General features: G+C 45.8%; 2 protein-coding genes across 2 annotated transcripts in view; one reads left to right on the plus strand and one right to left on the minus strand.

Annotated features, from left to right (window-relative positions):
• Nucleotides 1-24,311, minus strand: part of PHB2 (prohibitin 2) — a 127,277-nt gene that overhangs the window by 51,454 nt on the left and 51,512 nt on the right. The gene's annotated exons all lie outside the window — the stretch shown is intronic.
• Nucleotides 17,820-24,145, plus strand: LRRC23 (leucine rich repeat containing 23). Its single transcript, XM_060658539.3, has 8 exons — nucleotides 17,820-18,130; nucleotides 18,616-18,791; nucleotides 18,877-18,986; nucleotides 19,430-19,683; nucleotides 20,346-20,476; nucleotides 21,110-21,246; nucleotides 22,877-23,177; nucleotides 23,772-24,145. The coding sequence occupies exons 2-7, from the start codon at nucleotides 18,666-18,668 to the stop codon at nucleotides 23,148-23,150; spliced, it is 1,032 nt and encodes a 343-aa protein (XP_060514522.3). The 5' UTR covers nucleotides 17,820-18,130; nucleotides 18,616-18,665; the 3' UTR covers nucleotides 23,151-23,177; nucleotides 23,772-24,145.

Below are 24,311 nucleotides of genomic sequence, written 5' to 3' on the forward strand. Positions count from 1 at the left end.
ATGTGAGTTCGAGCCCGCGTCGGGCTCTGTGCTGACTGCTCAGAGCCTAGAGCCTGTTTCCGATTCTGTGTCTCCCTCTCTCTCGGCCCCTCCCTCCTTCATGCTCTGCTCTCTCTGTCTCAAAAATAAATAAATGTTAAAAAAAAAAAAAAAAAGTCAGTGCAGGTTGACAGTGACCTTGTAGATCAAGCTAAAGAAGGCAAACGTTCTCTTGTTGGACAGGCCAGTAATGGGGAGACACATAGGAGGGAAGCAGGAGAGGAACATGGTCAGATATTCGTTTTAGAAAAGCCCTCCTGGGAGTGCCTGGCTCGCTCAGTCAGTAGACCATGAGACACTTAATCCTGGGCTCATGAGGTCAAGCTCCACATGGGGTGTAGAGATTATTAAAAAAAAAAAAAAATCACTAGAAAAACCACCCTGGCATAGCAAATGTAGAGGAGGCTTCAAGGGAAATACGATGAGAAGCAAAGAGACCGGTTACAGCAGCCCAGATGACAAGTGGCAAGAGTCTGAAATAAGGCAGTAGAAATAAGGAAGAAAAGAATTCAACAAACACTGATGAAACTGCAAGATTTGGTGGCTGATAAATGCTGAGGCGAGAGAAAGGGAGGTTTCTAGCCTGGAAGACTGTTGGAAAGTGGTACCGCTAACGCAGAAAGAAAAGCAATTGGAACGGGGCAGGGGGGTGGGGGGAAGATGAATGCACTTTAGGACATGTTTTTGAGGTGCCCGACCTGAGCCACAACCAGATAGAACCATTCAGAACGCATGTGAAAACTGCAGGTCTGAAGGGTAGTAAGAGGCCTGGGCTGGAGATATAAATTTGGGAGGTGACGCAGCCTTCAGCCAGAGGCTGAACTGTGGAGAATCAGTGAGGGGACCCAGAGACAGTGTGTAGAGAGAGAAGAGGGTTAAGGAGGACACAGTGAGCAGAAAATGCAAGCTTGATCACTCACAAGAAATTTTTGGTCATTAGCAACTTTGGTGAGAGAGCACATGTGGGAGGTGGGAGTCTAGGTTGAAGAGGCTGACTTGGCATTTTCTGTAGGTCAGGTGCTGTTGTGCTACAAGCTTCACATTTTGGGGGGATAGAGAGTTGGGAGAGATAGGGTGAAATCATGTCTCGTAGTCAAAATTACCCTTGAAAATCCCTTACCTACCCCATCTATTAGATACAGCGTATGTCAGTTTTGTGTAAAACACAGTATGTGGCAGTATTCTACAATGACGTATTAATAAAATTGTATAATTTTAATTGAAGACAAAGAAGAAAACATATTAAAAGGAAAGATGTGATCCTGAATACCTGTCATCCACCTAACCTAGATAATCTTGCCAGTGTGATGACAAAAATAATGACATCATGACCATGGATAGTGGCCTATGATAAATGTTAGTGCAGGAGCTGTGTGATAACTGCGTGGTTGAAGGCTTAGGGGACAAAGAGCAAGCCTCGGTCATGATGAGTCTAGTTCAGGTTCAGAAGTGCACCTGCTCAGCTGCTCGTTGTTTAATACATGGTATTCACCAGTTGTTACCCCAGAATCTTGAACTGCTCAAACATTTGGGGTGTGTGTGTGTGTGTGTGTGTGTTTTAACGAGAGAGCACAAGTGGGGGAGAGGGACAGAAGGAGAGAGAAAAATCTCAAGCAGGCTCCACACTCAGCACCAAGCCCGAGGTGGGGCTCAACCCACAGCCCTGGGATCATGACCTGAGCCAAAATCAAGACTGGGTCGCTCAACCAACTGAGCCACCCAGGCCCCCCTCAAATGTATTGATAATAGCTCAAATATTACATAATGCTACATTTTATCTTTTTACTTTTTATTGAAATGTAGCATATGTAATCTTTAAAAAAATTTTTAACGTTTATTCATTTTTTAAAATATGAAATTTATTGTCAAATTGGTTTCCATACAACACCCAGTGCTCATCCCAAAAGTTGCCCTCCTCAATACCCATCACCCACCCTTCCCTCCCTCCCACCCCCCCATCAACCCTCAGTTTGTTCTCAGTTTTTAAGAGTCTCTTATTCTTTGGCTCTCTCCCTCTCTAACCTCTTTTTTTTTCTTCCTTCCCCTCCCCCATGGACTTCTGTTAAGTTTCTCAGGATTCACATAAGAGTGAAAACATATGGTATCTGTCTTTCTCTGTATGACTTATTTCACTTAGCACAACACTCTCCAGTTCCAACCACGTTGCTACAAAAGGCCATATTTCATTCTTTCTCATCACCATGTAGTATTCCATTGTGTATATAAACCACAATTTCTTTATCCATTCGTCAGTTGATGGACATTTAGGCACTTTCCATAATTTGGCTATTGTTGAAAGTGCAGCTATAAACATTGGGGTGCAAGTGCCCCTATGCATCAGCACTCCTGTATCCCTTGGGTAAAGTTTATTCATTTTTAAGAGACAGAGAGAGATGAGTGCAAGCAGGGGTGGGGCAGAGAGAGAGGGAGACACAGAATCCAAAGCAGGTGCCAGGCTCTGAGCTGTCAGCACAGAGCCTGATGCAGGGGCTCGAACTCACGAACCATGAGATCATGACCTGAGCTTAACTGACTGAGCCATCCAGACGCCCAGATATGTAATCTTAAATTCAATGAATTTTTATGTATGCTGAATGACTGTCATCAAAAAGATCAAGAACATTTCTAGCATCCCAGAAGGCTCCTTCTTGCCTTTTCCTTGACACTGTACCTGTAAAGGTAACTCTTATTTGACCTCTATCAGTATAGATTTGTTTTGCCTGTTCAATTTCATATGATACCATATATTATATATATGGTATAGTCTATTCTTTTGTGTCTGACTTATTTTTCTCAGCATGATGACTGAGTCATCTACCTTGTTGCATGAAATGGTAACTCATTATTTTCATTGTTATACATTAATCCATCCTATGGACATACCACAATTTATTCTACCTTTGATGGCCATTTGTTTCCAGTTGTTAGCTATTATAAAGCTACTATGTACAGTATTGTATAAGTTTTTAGTGGATCTAGGCACTCACTTTTGTTGGGCGCATACTTACACGCAGAATTGCTGAGTTATAAGGAATATAATGTTAATCACATGTGATTTTCCAGTTTCCCTCCATAGAGATTTTATTCAGAAATTAAATCAGTCAGGTATTTCAGCATTTTTGCAGCAACTTCAATCTACTTATGATTTGATCTGGTCATCCCTTCCTGTTCATCATATTTTTGTCTTCTGGGATGATTTTATCAGTTCCTCAAGCTTTTTCTTAGCGTTTCTCAGTGGCTCTCAAGAAGTTCTTCACCGATGACTGGGTGGCTCAGTTGGTTAAGCATCTGACTCCTGATTTCAGCTCAGATCATGATCTCTTGTCTCGGTTTGTGAGTGCAAGCCCCGTGTCTGGTTCTAGCGTGGAGCCTCCTTGGGGTTCTTTCCTCTCTCTCTGCCCCTCCCCTGTGCTCTCTGTTTGTCTCTCTCTCAAAATAAACTTCAAAAAAATTTTTTAATAAAAAAAGTTCTTAAATTTCTTTAAAAAATTTTTTTCTTAATGTTTATTCATTTTTTGAGAGAGAGACAGAGTGCAAGTGGGGGAGCAGCAGAGAGAGAGGGAGACACAGAATCCAAAGCAGGGTCCAGGCTCTGAGCTGTCAGCACAGAGCCTGATGCAGGGCTTGAACCCATGAACTGAGAGATCATGACCTGAGCCAAAGTTCGCCACTCAACCGACTGAGCCACCCTGGCACCCCTTCAATTTCTTTCACAAAGCCAACATGACCCACTTGTTAGGCCATTTTAACAATGTGTTTCACGTTTTTTTTTAAGTTCATTTATTTTGAGAGACAGAGAGAGCAAGCAGGGGAAAGGCAGAGAAGGAGGGAGAGAGAATCCCAAGCAGGCTCCACACTGTCAGCATGGAGTCCAATGCAGGGCTAGAACCCATGACCATGAGATCATGACCTGAGCCGAAATCAAGAGTCATATGCTTAACCAGTTGAGCCACCCAGGTGCCCCTTTTAAAATTTTAAATGTTTATTTTGAGAGAGAGAGAGAGAGAGAGAGAGAGAGAATGAATGAATCCCAAGCAGGCTCCATGATCAGTTTACAGCACGATGTGGGGCTTGGTCCACAACCGTGCAATCACGACCTGAATGGAAATCAAGAGTCAGACACTTAACCGACTGAGTCACCCAGGCACTCCAGTGTGTTTCACTTCCCTGTCAATAGAAAACCCTTAAAATCCTAAACACATTCTTCCCAACATGCATGGCCTGTTTTAAGCTTGATTATTGCCATGACTGTTCAATAGAAGTGTTGTAACCGGCAAGACTGAAGAATGTCCAACTCTTCCAACCTTACCACATTTAGATTAGGGTCAGCATTCATGGCTCTGAGAGTCAGAGTCCGGAATCTCAGCCTCGTGGATGTGACTGAAAAATCATGCTTAGGTCAGCAAACTGATGGACAGCGGTGATGTTGGGAAAGGTAGTCTTCGATGACTCTAGGAGCACGTTCATAAAGAGTGTGGTACGTCAGATGATATGCCAAGGCCTTCCTCTATGAGGTCTTACTTGTAGAATGTAGAACTGTAAATCCCAGCTGTGGAAAGTGCTGCGGTCACCTAGCAGTTTGCATGTGATTGCTGGAGTACAAGCTTATTGTTTGGTTTTGCTTTGTGTTTTAGGGCACTGGATCTGTATCCCTGTAGAACATGTCTGGTTTTATTAAAGAAAGGGCTACACTGCCACCATGACAGAGGAGGAGACTGGTGGTCACAAGGCCATTAATGATTTTCAATCCAGGGCCTTGTGTTTCTAGTTTGGAAATATAAAGGCAGCTGGGCATTCCCCCCCACCCCCAAGATACCAACCTCATTATATTCTAAAAGATAGCCATTTGGCCAGCAATTGTTTTTAGTAGCTCTGGGTGGCTTTTACTCTCTGTTCTCCACAGACACAGCCTCACTAACGGGTTGCTGGTTTTAAAAGATGAAGTGGTTTCTGAACGTTAGGCCATCCTTGCCTGGTTTTGAAATCCTTCCATCTGAAGCTCTCTTCTTCTCTGGCAGGAGGTTGAACTAGGCCTCGAGACCAAGAGCCCCCGCCCCCCCCTTTTTGTTTTTTGGTGTTTTTGTTTCTGTTTTTTGTTTTTGCCACGTATTGCCATTGTTAGGCTCATATATTTGGTTCCTTTCTTCCAGGAATAAATTTGTGCTCTTTGAGTCTTCATTAAAGGTTCATCACACTTACTTTGGTGTCGCTATAGCAGTTACGCAAGAACTTGAAGACCTACTACCTGGCTTCACAAATTTGTTGAATCTTGACCGCTCATGTGAATTTCTTGAGGTTCTATTTACGTGCCACGTCGGAGGTGGACATAACCACCCCTTGGTAAAATGGTTGGATTGCCTTCACATGGGTCGTGTTATATGGAAAAGAGGCATCTGTTCTGGAGTCTAGTTCTAAAAACGAAACACTGGAGTCGCAGTCAGCCTCCTAAGATACAGGCACGGAGAGGCCGAGAACTGGAGCCAAAGAGAACATGGCCTAGTCTCCCATCTGACACTGGCGCGGAACGGTGGCGGGCAACCTTCTGCCCCCTATTTAAGAAGTTCGCGTTAAGTGCGTCTATGATTAAACCCCAACGTATCTCACTAAGTCCTCACACTGACGATATCCCAATTTTTACAGATTCGGAAACCGCGGCTCGGAGAGGTTAAGCGACCCGCCCAAGACTACAGGGCTGGTAAACGACAGCGTCAAGGATTTAAAAACGGGAAGCCACTCGCAAAACACCAGGGCGGCGACGAAATGGCGACCGCAGAAAACCTGTAAGCCCGGGCGAGACGCCCCGCCCCGCCCTCCGCTGCCGCCCCGGGCGCTCGTTTCGTAACCGCGGCGGAGGGCGGGACGCTGACTCCCGGCCCGCCGGCGGTCACGTAGGAGGTCACGTGGGCGGGCCGCCAGAGCGAGGGCTCGCACGCCCCCCAGCGGCCGCACCCGTTGCCGGGCGCTCCTCGCGTCCCACCTGCCTGCCCCGACGGAGGTAGGAGCCCTCAAGCTAGCGCCCGCCCCGGCACTGCAGCTCCCGCCCCCGCCCCCGCCACCCGCCTTCCGGAGCGTCTGGAACGTTCTGCGCCGGAACAAAGGCCCCAGGGCGGAAGCGAGGGCCTGACGCTTGAAAGGCTAGGGCCTCTTAAGCCGGCTGCTGAGGGGCGGCTCCAGTCCAGGGCTCCAGAGGCGAGTGGAAGGGACCGGTGCTTCTGCCAGTTTCCAATTCGAGGCTTACATCTTTACAAGTAAAGGGCCCACTTCCTCCATCCCTCAAAAAATTTTCCTTTGCATCTCCATCTCTCTTCCTTCAGGGTAGTAGGTAACGTCTAGGGGCCCTCCACAGGAGAGAATCTTTTTGTTCACCTTGGAAGAGGGAGATCAGAAGTAGGAGACACACAGGTTATGTTAGAAACTAGTATAAAGGAGCACACCTATTATAATAACCACAACCTCTTCAGCTCTGCAAACCTCACCAAGATTAGGCAGTCATCAAATGTCTTGCTTGCCAAATATACCCTTTTGTTTATGCGTGCTAATTTATTTAAAATTTTTTTTTTTTTTTTTTACATTTATTTATTTTTGAGACAGAGAGAGACAGAGCATGAACGGGGGAGGGTCAGAGAGAGAGGGAGACACAGAATCTGAAACAGGCTCCAGGCTCTGAGCTGTCAGCACAGAGCCCGACGCGGGGCTCGAACTCACGGACCACGAGATCATGACCTGAGCCGGAGTCAGCCGCCCAACCGACTGAGCCACCCAGGCGCCCCTATGCGTGCTAATTTAAAAAATACTGACTTTTTCTAATTTTTCTTCCACCTTTATATCTTTCAGGGCCTCTACTCCTTCCAGTGAATCCTTTTTTTCTTTTTCTTTTTTAATGTTTATTTATTTTTGAGAGAGACAGACTGCAAGTGGGAAGGGGCAGAGAAAGAGGGAGACACAGAACCCAAGGCAGGCTCCAGGCTCTGAGCTGTCAGCACAGAGCCCGACGCAGGGCTCCAGCCCACAAACCACGAGATCATGACCTGAGCTGAAGTTGGATGCTTAAGGACTGAGCTACCCAGGTGCCCCTCCTTCTAGTGAATCCTATTGGGTGTCTCCCAGGCTTGTCCTTGGTTCTTTCCTCCTCACTGATTCTCAAAAGTGGAAGCCTTGAGGAGATAAGGACGTTTCAATTATAGGTGCAAATCCAAACTGAGGGAATGGTGTCCTTGATTACTTTTCTTTAATGTTTATTTTATTTTTGAGAGAGAGAGACACAGAATGCGAGTTGGGGAGGGTCAGACAGAGAGGGAGAGACAGAATCCAAAGCAGGCACCAGGCTCTAATCTGTCAGCACAGAGCCCAATGTGGGGCTCGGACCCACAAACTGTGAGATCATGACCTGAGTTGAAGTTGGATGCTTACCCGACTGAGCTACCCAGGCGCCCCTGTCCTTGATTACTTTAACAAAACCCCAAAAAACAAAAAAAAACATTTTTAATGTGTACTTATTTTGAGAGAGAGAGAGAGAGAAAGAGATAGAGCATGAGCAGGGGAGGGGCAGAGAGAGAGGGAGACACAGAATCCAAAGCAGGCTCCAGGCTCTGAGCTGTCAGCACAGAGCCTGACACGGGGCTCCAACCCACAAACTGTGAGATCGTGACCTGAGCTGAAGTAGGATGCTTACCGGACTGAGCCACCCAGGCACCCCTGTCCTTGATTACTTTTTAAAAGCACATTAATATTCATTCAGTGAGGGTGGCTTAGTGGGTTAAGGGTATGACTCTTGATTTCAGCACAGGTCCTGATCTCCCATTTGGTGAGATTGAGCCCCCATCAGTCTCTGTGCTGACAGCATGGAGCCTGCTTGGATTTCTCTACCTCTCTCTCTGCTCTTTCCCGACTTGCGCATGTGCATGCACGTGCTCTCTCTCTCTCTCTCAAACCCCCTCCCGCCCCCCCAAGATAAAAACAACTTTTAAAAAACTGATTCAGCCAGTATTTATTAAGCACTTTTTATGTGGCATGCACTGTGCCAGGCAGCAGGATGCAGAGTGAAACTCAAGGTCTGCTGGAGTTGGAAGAAGCCAACTTAGAAGTCCTTGATGACATCTAGACTGGAGCAAACCTGATGATTAAGGGAAATTGTGTTTACTGCTATCCAGGAAAGGCAGGGAACTGTAAGAGGGGATCCTACTTTGGATTCCAGATCAGGAAAGACCTTTCTGAGGCCTGGACGATGAGCAGGAGCTGGTGAAGAGTTCCACACAGAAGAAAAGAGTAGAAGTGAAAGCCCTGAAGGAGGAAGGGGCTTCGTGGTGGGAAGAACTGAAGAGAGGGCTATGTGGTCCAAGTGTGGCTTGGGCCCAAAAGTGAAGGTCAGAGAGGTGTCACAGCAGCTGGAGAGAAGTAGATGTATTCAAGATACATTTGGAGGTAGACTGGATTGCACTCTGTGATATGTTCACTGGGAGGCCAGTGGGGAAAAGTGTCACCGAAGGAGAAAATAATGACAAGGATGACCCCAAGGTTTCTGCTTTGAACATCTGAATGGTGGTATAAGGAGCGCTGAAGAAAAGCAGAGGTAGGGGGAAAGATACAGGATTTGTTTGGGGGATGTGTTTGGTTGGAGATGTCTGTGAGTTACATAAATGGAGAAGTAGGAGGTTAGCTATGTCAGCCTGGCACTGAGTAAAGAGTTCTTGGTTGGAAATAGAAATTTGGAACTCAGCGGGATACGCGCTGGTGTGCCGAAACTCGGTTGTAGGGGCTTGTGACAGCCAATGGTTTTTCATGAATTCTGTAAGCTAAGCCAGTTGTTAAAGGCTGCCATTATGTTTTTTAAAAGTGCGTAGACACAAATTTAAATGAATTATGTTTTATTTTGTTATTTTTTTGAGATTTTAGGTTTTTTTTTAATTTTTTTTTAACGTTTTATTTATTTTTGAGACAGGGAGAGACAGAGCATGAACAGGGGAGGGTCAGAGAGAGAGGGAGACACAGAATTTGAAACAGGCTCCGGGCTCCGAGCTGTCAGCACAGAGCCCGACACGGGGCTCGAACTCACGGACCGCGAGATCATGACCTGAGTCAAAGTCGGCTGCTTAACCGACTCAGCCACCCAGGCGCCCCGAGATTTTAGTTTTTAAGTAATCTCCACACCCAATGGAGGGCTCAAACTCACAGCCCCAAGATGAAGAGTGGCATGCTCTACCGACTAAACCATCCAGGCACCCCTAAATAAATTGAATTTTTCTTAGAAAAGGTTAAAAAGTACTTACAAGTCTTTGGAGCCAGAAGTCCAAGAGCAAGGTGTCAATAGGTTTGGTTTCTTCTGAGGTCTTTCTTGCAGAAAAGGTACTTTCTCGTGTCCTCATACAGTCTTTTTCTCTGTGCCCAAATTTCCTCTTCTTAAACCGACAGCAGTCAGATTGGATTTGGGCCCACCCTAAAGGTCTCATTTTATTTTTTATTTTTTAATTAATTAATTAGTTTATTTATTTTTGAGAGAGAGAGACAGAGCATGAGCAGGGGAAGGGCCAAGACAGAGAGGGAGACACAGAATCCAAAGCAGGCTCCAGGCTCTGAGCTGTCAGCACAGAGCCCGACACAGGGCTCGAACTCACAAACCGTGAGATCATGACCTGAGCCAAAGTTGGATGCTTAACCAACTGAGCCACCCAGGCGCCCAATAAAGGTCTCATTTTAATGTCACCATCACTTTACAGGGCCTATTTCCAAACATAGTCACATTCAGAGGTACTGGGAGTTAGGACTTCAAAATATGGATGAGGGAGCAAATTCAGCCCCTAACAATGTTACTGTTATGTATGCTCTTGAAGTTATTTACCTTGTGAAGTCAGCCATGGTGGGAGTGTTTACACCAGAGAAATTGGCAAATGCTAAAAATTAAGGCTTTTTGTTATCCCTGGAGCAGCTGTCGTTAGACATTTACCAACACACCACACATCATAACTATAGGTGTTACTTAGTCTCTAGAGTATAATTTGAATCTGAAAAATGTGAAACACACACACACACACACACACACCCCACACACACCACTATTTTGCTGAAGTACTTTAAGCTATGACTGGTACAGATACAGAGAAAGTCTTCTGTGTGTCAGTGATTCGCAAGGAGAAGTGTATCAAGATACTTTCCACTGAGTCACAGAAACTCTGACCAAGTGGTATTAAAGGACATTTCATAAAGACATTTGTTATTTCACATAAAAATAAATCCAGGGGTAGTGGGGGCTTCTGGAAAAGAGGGTTCCTTACTCTTAAGAGAAAGCAGCAGTAAGGAACTCTGGCAGAATGTGAATGGCTTCACTCGGGTCCTTTATTGCTACCTGCAGCCATCACATGACTATGGGAAGACTAAGTCATAGAAGGCAGGACTGCAGGGGCACCCCCGGTGGCTCAGTCAGGTAAGCGTCCAACTTCGGCTCAGGTCATGATCTCCCTGCTTGTGAGTTTGAGCCCCACATCTCTGCTATCAGCACAGAGCCCTCTTCAAATCATCTGCCCCCTCTCTCTCTGCCCCTCCCCTGCTTGTCCCCCCCACCGCCGAAAAATAAATAAATGAACTTAAAAAAAAAAAAAAAGACAGTATGTGGACTGGGTCCTGGAAAACATAGTGAAATGGAAAGATGAGCCAATTTTGAGGCTCAGCTTTAGCTCTGTCTTTAGTGGCCTGTGGACATCTTCATGTGGATGTTCAACTATCATTTCAATCTCAGTAAGTCCCAAAGAAACTGACCACATTCCACAGCTCCAAATTCAGATCTCTGTATTCCTTTCAATGTCAATACTATTTTCTCAGGAACGCTGTAGTCCTCTTCTCCCTACCCTGTGTCCATTAGTTGTTGAGTACTGTTAAATTTTCCTCTTCATCCTACCTCCTTGCTCCAGGCCCTCATACACACACACACACACACACACACACACACACACACACACACACACACACATATATATGGTGTATGATAAACTATGTATAGTTTATATATATACATATAAAATCTGTATTTTCTATTTTAAGAACTTACCATCTGAAAATTTATTATTCCTCCACTTCTCTCTGTTCAATAGACATGGTATTTTATTAGAATTAATAAGGTAGCAGGATACATGACATATAGAGAAATATCAATAGTTATGACAGTGTGGTACTAGAGCAGAAATAGTGAAAGAGATAGATAGATAGATATAGATCAGTGGAAAATAACAGTCTGGAAACAATATACTATACACAATATATTGTGTGTTTATGTGTGTGTGTGTGTATACACATATATATGTGTATATGTATGTATATGCATACGTATATATGTATGTATGCATATGTATGTATATGCATATGTATATATATACACACTATATACACAATATAATGTATACCCATTATATACACAATATAACATATATCACACACACACACACACACACACACACACACACACATATATATATATATATATATATATATGATAAAAAGGTATTTCAAATCAGTAGGTAAAGATGGGATTATTCAACAAATGATGCTGAGAAAATTGGCTCCACTTTTGGCAAAATGTTAGATCCCTACCTCACACTATACACAAAAATTATTGCAGATGAATTAAGGACTTAAAAATGTAAATATCAGGAGAATATTTTCATAACCTTGGGGTGGAGAAAGGGTTTTCTTTTTTTTAAAATTTTTTTAATGTTTGTTTATTTTTGAGAGAGACAGAGACAGAATGCAAATGGGTTAGGGGCAGAGAGAGACGGAGACACAGAATCTGAAGCAGGCTCCAGGCTCTCAGCTGTCATCACAGAGCCCAAAGCAGGGCTCGAACTCATGAGCTATGAGATCATGACCTGAGCCAAAGTCAGATGCTCAACCAGCCGAGCCACCCAGGTGCCCCTAGGGTTTTCTAAAGCAGACACACAACTCAGAAGCCTTATTGAAGAGATGGACAGTAAAGACTACATACAAATGTCAAATTACTGTAAGATGACACTCTATAAACCAAGTGATAGGACACCCAGGAAAATATTTTCAGGATGTAAAAAACAAAGTTAATATATCTGTGTATGGTTTTAAAATATGTCCACAAATTCTTTGATACTTCTCCATTCAAGAGGTGAAGCCTAATTCCCCTCCACTTGGGTGGGCTGGATTTAACAACTAGCTCGTAAAGAATAGAATAAATTGGAAGTGGTCATATGTGACTTTGGTGACTAAGTCACAGAAGGCTCAGTGGCTTCCATCTTGGTCTCTTTCTCTCTTGGATCACTTGCTCTGGAGGAAGGCAGCTGCCATATTGTGAAGACACTCAGGCGGCCCTATGGAGAAGCCCATATGGCAAGGAAGTATCTTGCCAACAGCCATATCAGTGAGCGTTCTTGGAGGCAAACCTTCTGGCTTCAGTCAAGCCTTCAGAATGACTGTAGGCCCAGCTAGCAGTTGGATGAAAACCAACTAAGCCACTCTTAGATTCCTGATCCACAGAAACTGAAATAATGAATGTCATTTTAACATACTAAGTTTACGACAATTGGTTATAATCAGTTAAGAATTGCATTTGGCTACAACATAGATTCCCCCCAGACCTAGTGGGTTCTCTCTTTTATAAAATAAGTCTGGAGAGGCAGTTCAGGGTTGGTATAACAGCTTCATGAGATTTTGTGTTTTTTAAGCTGCTCTCTACATTTGTTCTGGCATCTCAGCATGGGACTTATAATCTTGGGGTTCTCTGATGGTCCCATGTAGTTGCTACAACTCCAGCCATCACATTCCTGTTTTAAACAGTAAGAGGAAAGGAAGGAGGAAAAAGGGGCTTTCTAGATGTTTCACCCGATGACTTTCACTAATATATCATTGACCTGTCAGCAGTGGAGGCTGAGACATATTTTTTAACTGGGCACAATGTTGCTCCCAGTAATATAAAAGTTCTGTTAGTTAGCTCAATAATGAGAAGACAAAAACCCAGTTAAAAAATAAACAGCCTGAATAGACAGTTCTCCAAAGAAGATATACAGATGGCTAAAAAACACATTAAAAAAATGCTCAACATCTTTACCATCCGGGAAATGAAAATCAAAGCCACAATAAAATACTACTTCACATCTGCTAGGATGGCTATAATCAAAACCACAGATAATAACAAATGTTGGCCACAATGTGTCAAAATTAGAACTCTCATATGCTGCTGGCGGAAATGTAAAATAGTGCAGCCATTTTGGAAAACAGTTTGGCAGTTCCTTAAAAGCTTAGAGTTACCATAGGATCTGGCGATTCCACTCCTTACAGTTCCACTGGTTAGGAAAAAATTGCCAATAAACTAAGTTGAAATGTCTGAGGTCAGGTTGTATTTGTAATAGATTTTTTCAAATGAAAATTGTTTCCTTCTGGGAATTTGCATATAATATTTTATTAGGGGGATTGTATTAGGCTCTTAGTAAATGTTTAGTACATAGCAAGCACTCGATATATGTAGCTGAATAAATGAATGACTAGGTTGATACTGTAAGTATTTTAGAATGAAATCTCCATGTGTCAAAGAATAATGTCCTCCTTTGGAATCCATTCATTGTAATATAGAATTCAGTATTTTGATACGAAAAGTATTATTTTTGTATTGATATTAATTAATTTTGTATTGATATTAAAAGAGAAATGAAAACATATGGCCACACAAAAATATGTACATGACTGTTCTTAGTAGCATTATTCATAATAGCCAAAGAATGGAAACAACCCAAATATCCATCAAGTGATGAATGAAAAAATAAAATGTGGTATAAACCATACAATGGAATATTGCTCAAGTGTCAAAAGGGACAAAGTACTGATGTATGCTACAACATATGAACCTTGAAAACATGATGCTAAGGTGAAAGAAGGTAGTCACAAAGGCCCAACGTGTTATAGGATTTCATTTACATAAAATGTGCAAAATAGGCAAATCTAGAGACAGAAAGCAAATTAGTGTTTGCCAGCAGCAGAGGTGGATAGGGGGAGGGTAGGGACATGAGAGCTAAGGGGCACAGGGTTTCCTTCAGGGATAATGAAAATATTCTAAAAATGATTGTGGTAATGGTTGCACAACTCTGAATATACTAAAAGCCACTGAACTGTACATTTCAAATGGGTGAATTTTATGTTATGTGAATTATATATATGTATAAATGTTTTATTTATTTTTGAGAGACAGACAGAGTGCGAGCAGGGGAGGGGCTGAGAGAGAAGGAGACACTGAATCCAAAGCGGGCTCCAGGCTCTGAGCTGTCAGCACAGAGCCCTATACGGAGCTTCAACTCATGAACCCCAAGAACATGACCTGAGCCAAAGTCGGTCGCTCTACCAACTGAGCCAGCCAGGTGCCCCAAATTATGTATTAATAAAGCTGTTTAGGAGCACCTGGCTGGCTCAGTCAATAGAGCGTGCAACTCATGCAAACTCATGTTTGAGTCCCATGTTCAGTATAGAGATTACTTTTTAAAAAAATCTTTAAAAAATGAAATAAAATAAAGCTGTTTAAAAACAGTTCTGTTAGAGGCGCCTGGGTGGCTCAGTCAATTAAGCATCCGATTTCGTCTCAGGTCACCATCTCTCTCAGTTTGTGAGTTTGAACCACTGCCCCCTGCCCCACCCCCCCAGCCCCTCGCCTCTGGCTCTGTACTGACAGCTCAGAGAGCCTGGAGCTTGCTTTGGATTCTATGTCTCCCTCTCCCTCTGCCCCTCCTCTGTTTATGCTCTCTCTCTCTCTCTCTCTCAAGAACAAATAAACATTAAAAAAAAAAATTGTTAAAGACTTGGCAGGAACAGGAAAAACAATTTGAAAAGCCTTTTTTTTTTTTTTTTTTTTTTTTCAAAGTAAACTCTACACCCAGCATGGGGCTCAAACTCATGACCCCAAGATCAAGAGTTGCATATTCTACCAACTGAGCCAGCCAGGCACCCCAATGTTGACATTTTTTTAAAGTTAAAATCCATCAGTAGGGGGGGTACCTGCGTGGCTCAGTCAGTTGAGCCAGATAGTCAGTTGAGTCAGACTTTGGCTCAGGTCTGATCTCACTGTTTGTGGGTTCAAGCCCCGCATTGGGCTCTGTGCTGACAGCTCCGAGCCTGGAACCTGCTTCGGATGCTGTGTCTCCCTCTCTCTCTGACCCTCCCCAGCTTGCATTCTGTGTCTCTCTCTCAAAAATAAATAAACATTAAAAAAATAATAATAAAAATAAAATCCATCAATAGGAAACAGTTAAAAATTACCATATATCCATATAATGGAAGAGACTAGACAACTATAAAAAAGAAAGAGGTAGATGTATGTTTAGTGATAATTAAAGATGTCCAAGACATATTATTAAATGAAAATAATTCAGTTGATGAATAGTATGTATGAGTGATGCCATTTTTGTTTTTTAAAAGTCTATATCTTTGGGGTGCCTGGATGGCTCAGTCAGTTAAGCGTCCGACTTCGGCTCAGGTCACGATCTCACAGTCTGTGGGTTCGAGCCCCATGTCTGGCTCTGTGCTGACAGCTCAGATTTGGATTCTGTGTGTCCCTCTCTCTTTGCCCCTCCCTAGCTTGCACTCTGTCTCTTTCTCTCTCTCTCTCTCAAAAACAAATAAACATTAAGAAAATTTAACAAAAAATAAAAATCTATATCTTTTCTAATAAAGGAGAGTCATGCTGAGGGAGATCATGAACTTGTATGTTCCTCTCTATATGCTTCTCTATTATTTGCATTTTGTTTGTTTATTTATTTATTTATTGAGAGAGTGTGAGTGGGGGAGGGACAGAGGAAGAGGGAGAGAGAGAATCTTAAGCAGACTCTCTGCCCAGTATGACCATGAGATCATGACCTGTGCCAAGATCAAGAGTCGGTCACTTACCCAACTGAGCTACTTGGGCACCTGTATTATTTGCATTTTAATGTTAGTTAAATATTACTTTTACAACTCAAGGAGATTCTATTCAGACCATTCTAGGGGGAAGGATGTCATCAAAGAGGACACAGAGTATCTAGCTTTCATTACACAGGTATTGGCTGGGCTCTTTCTCCTCCAGGCCTTACCAAAGGTGCTTCCTCTGTCTGGAATCACTGCCCTGAGTATATGATATTATGTATACACTTGTACAATAAAATTATCCACTGGTGCTTAGTAAAAGCTCAGGTATCATTATAACATCTGTCTCATTATATGGAATTACTCGTTTATTTAACCCCGTCAGTGGGTTGTAAGGTTCCAGATGACAGGGACTGTTTTACTGTCCATGAGGGCCTAGTACCTATAGCCTGGCACAGAGTAAGTGCTTAACAAAAATATGCTCAGTGATACCTCCCTAATCCTTCTGTCACGTCTTTTCTTCCCACCTAATATGTCTTCTTCTTTCTTCGGGGCCAAGGAAAATCATATCCTTTCCCTTCGGCTACATCAAGCCACATGGACTTTTCCTTTCCCCACTCCAACAAGACACTACCGTTCAATTGCCTAGCACTTCCAACCTTCCTGAGTGTTTCCATATTTACTTTCTTATTCCTCATGACAACCTCAGGACTGAGGAAACAGGCAAGAGGTGGGGAGGGGGCACAGAATTGCTTACTGAAGGCCAACTAAGTGCAAGGCCATTTACCCACATCATCTCTTTTAAACTTCTAACAATCCTTTTGGAAGTGGACATTTTTATCTCTATTTCACAAATGTGAAAATTAAACCTCAGTAAAATTATATAACATGCTGAGGAACACACAGTTATTAAACGGTAGAGTGGGTTTTGAACCTGGTCTCTCTGACTTTAAAGCCCCTGCTATTTCCATGACATCAAGTGAATAGATTTGTCTATTAACTATATTACCCAAGCTAGACAGAGTAGGAGGTAACATGTCCTGATTTCCAGCCCACTGCATCTTCCATCAGATCACTTTGCATGTTATATAAAGTCTGTAGCACACAATTTAACAATCACATGATATCTTACCTTGTTGCCCAATTGTTTTTATTTATATTAGATTCCACAGATTGGTACTATCTCCTTTTTCCCCTGACAGGAATTGTGTCATAAATAGTAACCTCCTTGAGCCTTAGTTTCCTCTTCTTTCAAATATCTATCTCACAGGACTGGTGTGAAGATTAAGTTATCACTTGTGAAGGCATCTCACACAGCCCACAATCTCTCCAGAAATATTTCTTGAATCTCAACTGCTTTTTCATCTCCTTCAACAAGTCACACAGGCCTGAGTACCTGGGTATGCTTGTATCAGGTCTTGTTATTTATATAACAGCATTCGATGAGGAGTAGTTCAGTGGGCACTTGTTGGATTTTCTCCCTTACTAGCCCCCAAAGGTTTGCATCAAACCAGTCCAAGATATGAGGAAAAGTGAAATGCTCCCAAACTGGGTTTAGCAATCTACAGTGTGTTAGCATAGATTACACTCATACTCGAACCCTGTCAGTTGGTATAGCTAAGCCTATTTTACAGATGAGAAAATAGTCTTAGGTAAATTGCTAGTAAACTGCAGATCTGCCAAGACTCCTCAACACAGGCCTTAAGATACATTGGGCCTGGGCTCCTTCCACTCCACCAAGCCACCTTACAAAGGTCAACTAAGTGCAAGGCTGGGGTGGGGGTAGAAACCAGACCACCACGTGCTTTGGTATTTCTTGCTCCTCCTTCCCCTTTAGCTCCGGAGGATGTTTCATTGCAATTCACAGTACTTTTCCTTTGAGGATGTGCGGTCCCTTTAACGTCTTGAGTGACGTACGAGTAGCCCCGCCCATCTCCCCTCCCCACAGCTCTGTTCCAAGCCCCACCCACTGATTTTGCCCTGCGCCAATTAACGCACTTCTGCGGGTGGGGAAGCTGGCCCCTCCTTACCTGGCAACTGGTCCACTTGCTCCCGGGCAGATTTTCCGTTCAGTTCGTTGTGGTCCCCTCACGGCCCTCTAAGCAGTTGCCCCGCGGAAGTAGCCAAGTGTTCCGCCCCCTGGTTGCCATAACAGCAGTACGCGACGCCTCCTTGCGCCTTTCTCGTCTTTCAAAGCAGTCCTTCCTGGTCGGGGCCAAGACCCTCTCCGGAACCTCATCTTTAGTCGAGCAGAACCAGGGTCTGCGTCCCTTTGCGAGCGAAGGATTGGGTGGGAGGGTTGGAGACGGCGTCAGCCTGGTGCCCCAGAGGGGACAGGGAAAAGGGGCTAGACGGGGTGGGAAAATTCAAAGAAATGAGTGGATCAGGTGTTAGGGATGGAAGGGAAGGGAGGGGTGTAGGAGGCTGGTAGGAGAACGTGGCTTAAGGGGGAGATGGGAAGAACTGGGGAGAGGACATTCAGGGAGAAGGGAGGCGGAGCTACTAGAAGACAGTGGGGCCACTGTGAAGGGTAGGAAAAGCCTGGGGAGGCATCCTGAAGGGAGACAGGTCCTTGGTGGGAAGTCGGAAGCGGAGGTTGGGAGTCCAAATGAGACGCTCACAGGGATGAGGAAGGAAGCACGGTTGGGAGGAGGTCAGAGGTCAAGGGTGATGGGAAGGGGTACCCTGTCAATGGAGGCGAGGGAGCTGAGGGCTGGTCAAAGCTGAGGAGACGTTCTTTCTCAGGAGGAGCACTGAGCTTGATTTGACTCCGGAGCCTTCAGCCAGGAAGAAAGATGTCAGATGAAGATGATCTGGAAGACTTCGATGCAGACCAGGATGATCTGGAAAAGGAAGAGGATGAGAGGGAGACAGAGGAGTGGGAGGACTACAGGAAGGAGGGAGAAGACCTCTCTGAGGAAGTGCGAGCATGGGAGCAGAGGGGTCCTAGGGCAAAGGGATCCAGTTGGGCTGGAAAGGGATGCCTGACTCCACTTCTTCTTGCAGTGGTTGCCCACCCCCCTCACGGAGGACATGATGAAGGAAGGGCTTTCTTTGCTCTGCAAGACGGGCAATGGACTGGCTCATGCTTATGTCAAGCTGGAGGTTAAAGAGAGGTGCCTTTATGGGGGACCAGAAGAGGCCTGAGGTTGTAGGGCCCAATTTCCTTTCTCACCCTCTTTCTTGGGTGCCTCAGCTGGGAATTTGGATCTCTCTTACCTTGGCCAGTGGAAGGGAAGGGTAGAATTTACTTTTCTGGAGCCCTGTGACTCCATCAGAGATGGCCTGGGGAATTGGAGGCTGTGAGGGTGTGTCAGGAGATTCCTCCTGGACTCCTTCACTTGTCCTTCACAGTGTTGGTTCTTGGCTCTCCACCAAAGAAAGGTCCCTGCTCACTGTTAAGAACCCACCTACCTTCTGTCCCGCTTCCTTACCACTCCCATCTGTCACTCAATCTTCTCTCCATTAATAGGCCATCTCCCTATTGCCCCCTGCTTTAGCACCTCTGTCAGTCCTTGCTGGATTCTTAACCCTAACTCTGGCCTTTGCCATCTCCTAGGGATCTGACAGATATCTACTTGTTGCGTTCCTACATCCATCTGCGCTATGTGGATGTTTCTGAGAACCACCTGACAGATTTGTCCCCACTGAATTTCCTTACACACCTGCTCTGGCTCAAGGCTGATGGCAACCATCTGCGGAGTGCCCGGCTGAATGAACTGCCCTACCTGCAGGTTGCCAGTTTTGCCTATAACCAGATCACTGACACAGAGGGCATCTCTCACCCTCGTCTGGGCAGCCTGGATCTCAAAGGTGGGTCCTTAGGTTGGGCTACATGAGATTCTTTCTTTCCTCGCGTGTAGCCAACAGAAATGGGCAGTGAGGTCTTTGGTTGTGCCACAAAGCAATTTTCACTCATTCATTTATTCATTCCGACATCCATTATGATTTGTTGTGACATTTCTATGTGCTGGAGATGTAGCTGTAAACAAAACAAAATCCTTACTTGCATGTAGCTTCCATTCTGGTCAGGGGAGACAGACAACTATCAATGAACATAGTACATAAGCAAATTTATATAGTACGTTAAGAGGCAATATGTGCTGTTGAAAAGTAAATTAGGGTAAAGGGAATGAATAGAGGCACAAGTGCAACTTCAAACAGGTTGGTAAGGACAAGTATCATTGAGAAGCTTGATCTGAGCAAATATTTGAAGGAGGAGAAGGAGTTAGCCATGGGGATTGCTGGGGATTCTTCAGTCACTCCTCAAAGGCTTGGGTGAACATGTCCATTTGGCCCTTGTACTACCATACTACTTGCCCCAGGGCCCCAGGGGTGTTAACTCTGGAGCTGTCCCTCCTCATATCCACCAGACATGAGACAGAGAGGAGGATGCAGAGGCTCCCAACATTCAGGGTCTCCTGCTGAATATCTGGAGTGGCCTTCTGAGCTCCTAATACCCTCCTGCTCCTTAGGTAACCGCATCCGCATGGTGACAGGTCTGGACCCCCAAAAGCTGATCAGCCTGCACACCTTGGAGCTTCGGGGGAACCAGATAGAAACCACCCTGGGAATCAACCTTCCTAAACTGAAGAACCTCTTCTTGGTAGCTCACTGGGTTAGAGGGTGGTTGGTGCAAGAAGGTGGGCACTGTTCTGGGGGCCAGGATGCCTGGTGTCTAGGAGGCTCAGCTACTAGCTTCATCATCATCGTGATAATTTGGTATCATTTCTTGAGCCCTTAGTTGGTGCCAGATGCTATGGGGACGCCAAGTTAAAGCAGACAAGGTACTTATCACCTAGCAGGGCTGATAATACATAATGCATAGGAATAAAGACAATTTGCTTTGATACAGGCAGTAGCATAATTTGCTCTAACTGAGGCACAGATACCAGGCTAAGGCAGCCACTTAAATGTCGTGTTTTTGACTCTTGAGCTTCTTCATTCTAGGATAGTGCATTTCTCCTCAGTGGAGCCGTGGGTACTCTTGGGCCTGGGGGTGGGTTGAAGCATCTCTCCTTAATCAAGAAGTGGCTTTGGTGGGATGAGCAGTAGGGGGTTACTGCTGACCTTTCTCTGGACTGGAAGCATCTCCTAGTCTTCTTTACTCTCTACACAACCTCTACCCACCTCCACTCCCCTCCTGCACTCCTTTGTCTCCACTCTTAGGTTGCCTCTGACTTCTCTTCCCTGTCCCTGCTACTTTCTCCCAATCTATGCACTGTATCCTGGGGTCTAGGCCCAGAACATGCTGAAGAAGGTGGAGGGCTTGGAGAACCTAAGCAATCTCACTACCTTGCATCTTCGAGACAACCAGATTGAGACTCTGAGTGGCTTTTCCAAGGAAATGACATCGTTACAGTATCTCAACCTGAGGTATGTACCCCCTCCGGGCCCCACCTTGCCCCTACCCTGGACCAGGAGCAGCTTTTGACCCCATATTCCTCCCTGGCCCCAAAGTCCCAATCCTAGTCCACTCCTAGATTCTCACCTCAACCTTCATCCTGATCTTTACCCCTCCTTTCCTTACTGTCTTCTGCATTCAGTCCTAATTGCAACACTGAGACCTTTATAGCCTGAGACTCCCGAATCTTTATTCACTCCATCCACAGTTCTTGAGAACATGCTATATGCCAGGGCTTTGTGCTGTGTTTTGGCAACATTTAAAGGAATCAGAGACGGTCCCTGTCCTCAAGGGACTCAGAGTCTGGCTCCAATTCTCTTTTCTTGGTCCTATTCCATGTAAATTTCTGCTGCCCTTCTCCCATCTCCGGGACCCTTATTCCCCATCCCATTTCCTGCCTCTCTTCTCCTGAGCCCCACCTGTAAGGGATGGCTCCCTTACAGATATAAAACACAAGATGTGCTCATATTTGAGGAGAGAAGAGTATTTGAAAGAAATTCTCTAGATAGAAAGGCACTAGGGATCAGGGGGTGATTTTCTTTCAGCAACCCTTGTCTGATGGAGGATTTCATGTGTGTTTCTTTAAGCAAGATGTAAGGACACTGCCTCCTTAGTCAACATGGCCAAATTCTTAAAGCTGGCAAAGGAAAGAGAATCTCCAAGTAAAGAGATGTGATTGCACCTTGAAGCTCCAATTCCTGCCATGGCTTCTGGAGCAATCTCTTGCTAATTAGTTCTGCCATATTGGTCAGGCAGGGCTGGGGCTGCGGGGCGGCAGGGCGGCGGGGTGGGCGGTGGGCTCCTTTCCTTTAATGGTCTAGCCTGAGATAATGGACCCTCCTCAATGGCTGTTAATTGGGGTTGTTTGGAAGTTCAGTGTAGTGGGGAAGAGGTAGCTCAATGACTGGGCAATGGAATGCACAGGACAGCCCAGCACGAAGTGCAGTGGGAGTAGGGCTCCCAGTGAGAAACACCCTGTGAGGTGTAGTCACCTCCGTTGAGGTTAAGGCTGAAACAACAATTAAACCTGATTTCCTAGAGGCATGAGACAAGAACATGAAAATAAACATATTTTATGTTTAATGAGGCGCATTAGGAGATGAAGCTTGTTCTTCAGGCCAGGAGGCCCCAGACCGTCTCTAGCTCTAGGCTCCTTCCTGAACGCAGCACCCACATTGCACCACTCACCTCCGTGAACTTAAAGCCCAGCTCCTTGTCCACTGGCCTGCCTCCTACTTGCTAACCTTTGACTAGGTAGGATTGATAACAGAAGTTTGGCTTTGCAAGGGAGATGTCCCCCCTCCCCTCCCAACTACAAGACAGGGCTGGGACCTAGCTTTGCTGCTCCAGAAGGACAAATACGACTGGCGCATTACAGAACAGACCATGGTGCTCCCAGGTTCCTGGAAGGGCAGAGGCAGGACTGGAGCAGGTTGGACAGACAGCCCCTCTGCTGCAGAGCTCGCAATGCTGAGCACGCCAGTCCACAGAGGCAGGTTCTAGGGAACCCGGTGGGAGATTCCCTCAGAGGCTCCATTCCTGGGAGCTGGCCCCCAAAGCCCATCCTGCCCCAAGGTGAATCCCTCCTGACCACTCCGGCAGGGGCAACATGGTGACCCGCCTGGGAGAGCTGGCCAAGCTTCGGGACCTGCCCAAGCTGCGAGCCTTGGTGCTGTTGGACAACCCGTGTACAGATGAGAGTGACTATCGCCAGGAGGCCCTGGTGCAGATAGCACACCTCCAACGCCTGGATAAAGATTTCTACGAGGAGGAGGAGCGGGCTGAGGCTGATGAGATCCGTCAGAGGATGAAGGAGACCCAGGAGCAGGAGGCTGAGCCTGAGCACAGCTTCGAACTGGAGCAGTCTTCCATGTAGCAGCAGCTCTTTTAGCCTCCAAGAATAGTAAGGAAGCAGACAGAGAGGCAGGAAGAGGAGGCCAGGGGTCTGGCAGCCAGGGGAAGAGAAGCTGCTACGGGAGGAGGTGGCTGAGGCAGGGACATGGCAGGAGAACCCTTGGAAAGACCAGAGTTAGGAGTCAAGGGGTGTCTCAGAGTGAGTAGAGAGGACCAGGAGGGCCTAGGAGGAGCTGAGGAAAGGCTTAGGAGAATACATTAGGGGAGGAAAAGTAACGAAAGAGAATCTGGGAGGCTGGCAGAGATGCTGGTGGAGGGCTGGTGGCCACGTGTGACACACAGTGGAGATCAGCTGGAAAGGATAGGTCTGGGGTGTGGTGAGGGGTAGGGGGAAGGGGTGGAGGTGGTGGTTGAGGATGGAAGCTGGGGGGAGGCAGGGGAGGAAGATCTTGCACTAAAAATCTGAAGCTAAAAATAACAGGAAACAGGGGTTCTGGGAAGAAAGGAGGGAAAATGAGGCAGAAAGAGACTGGGGAGGTGAGCCCAGGGAGGTGTGGCCCCTGGGCACCAGTGATGGGGTCACAGGCAGTATGGGGAATGCAGTAAAAGGCCCAGAGGCTTTACCTCTGTCCTCTTCCTCCAGGAGATCAAAGACACTGGCCCTAAGACCCGAGAAGACTCCCAGTTAGGGGGGCTGCCACGTTCACCCCCCTCATCCTGAGACAGAGCATGCCCTCTCTTGCCTCACACCTGGGAATTCATCACAGCTTGCTGTCCAGGCTCTGGGTGGGCACCTGGGCAGCGTCCGGGTGGGCCTGAGCCCTGCCTGGAACGTGTGTGTGTGTGTGTGTGTGTGTGTGTGTGTGTGTGTTTGGGTGTGGCAGCCCTCGGGCAGGTATGGGGAAATCAGGCCTGGATGGGACCAGGGGATGCTCCTAGAGTTGGCTGCAGAGGAGCTGCGGAGGCGGCTGGGTGTGTTACAACAGTTCGGTTTTCAAATAAAGAGACATTTTGATACTCTTGTGTCTGACTGGGGTTGTGAGACACCAAGTCTGTCATGGGCTTCACTGGTGTGAGGCTGTGCCTGTTACCTTCGAGGGGGGCAGAGCGTGGGTGTGAGCGCGCGTGGGTGCTGGGGGCCAGGTCCTGGGTCGCCCCTAGCCCCTCCCCCATAGCTCTCCCC

The sequence above is a fragment of the Panthera onca genome, chromosome B4 (assembly GCF_046562875.1).
Source record: "Panthera onca isolate mPanOnc1 chromosome B4, mPanOnc1 haplotype 2, whole genome shotgun sequence".
NCBI lineage: Eukaryota > Metazoa > Chordata > Mammalia > Carnivora > Felidae > Panthera > Panthera onca.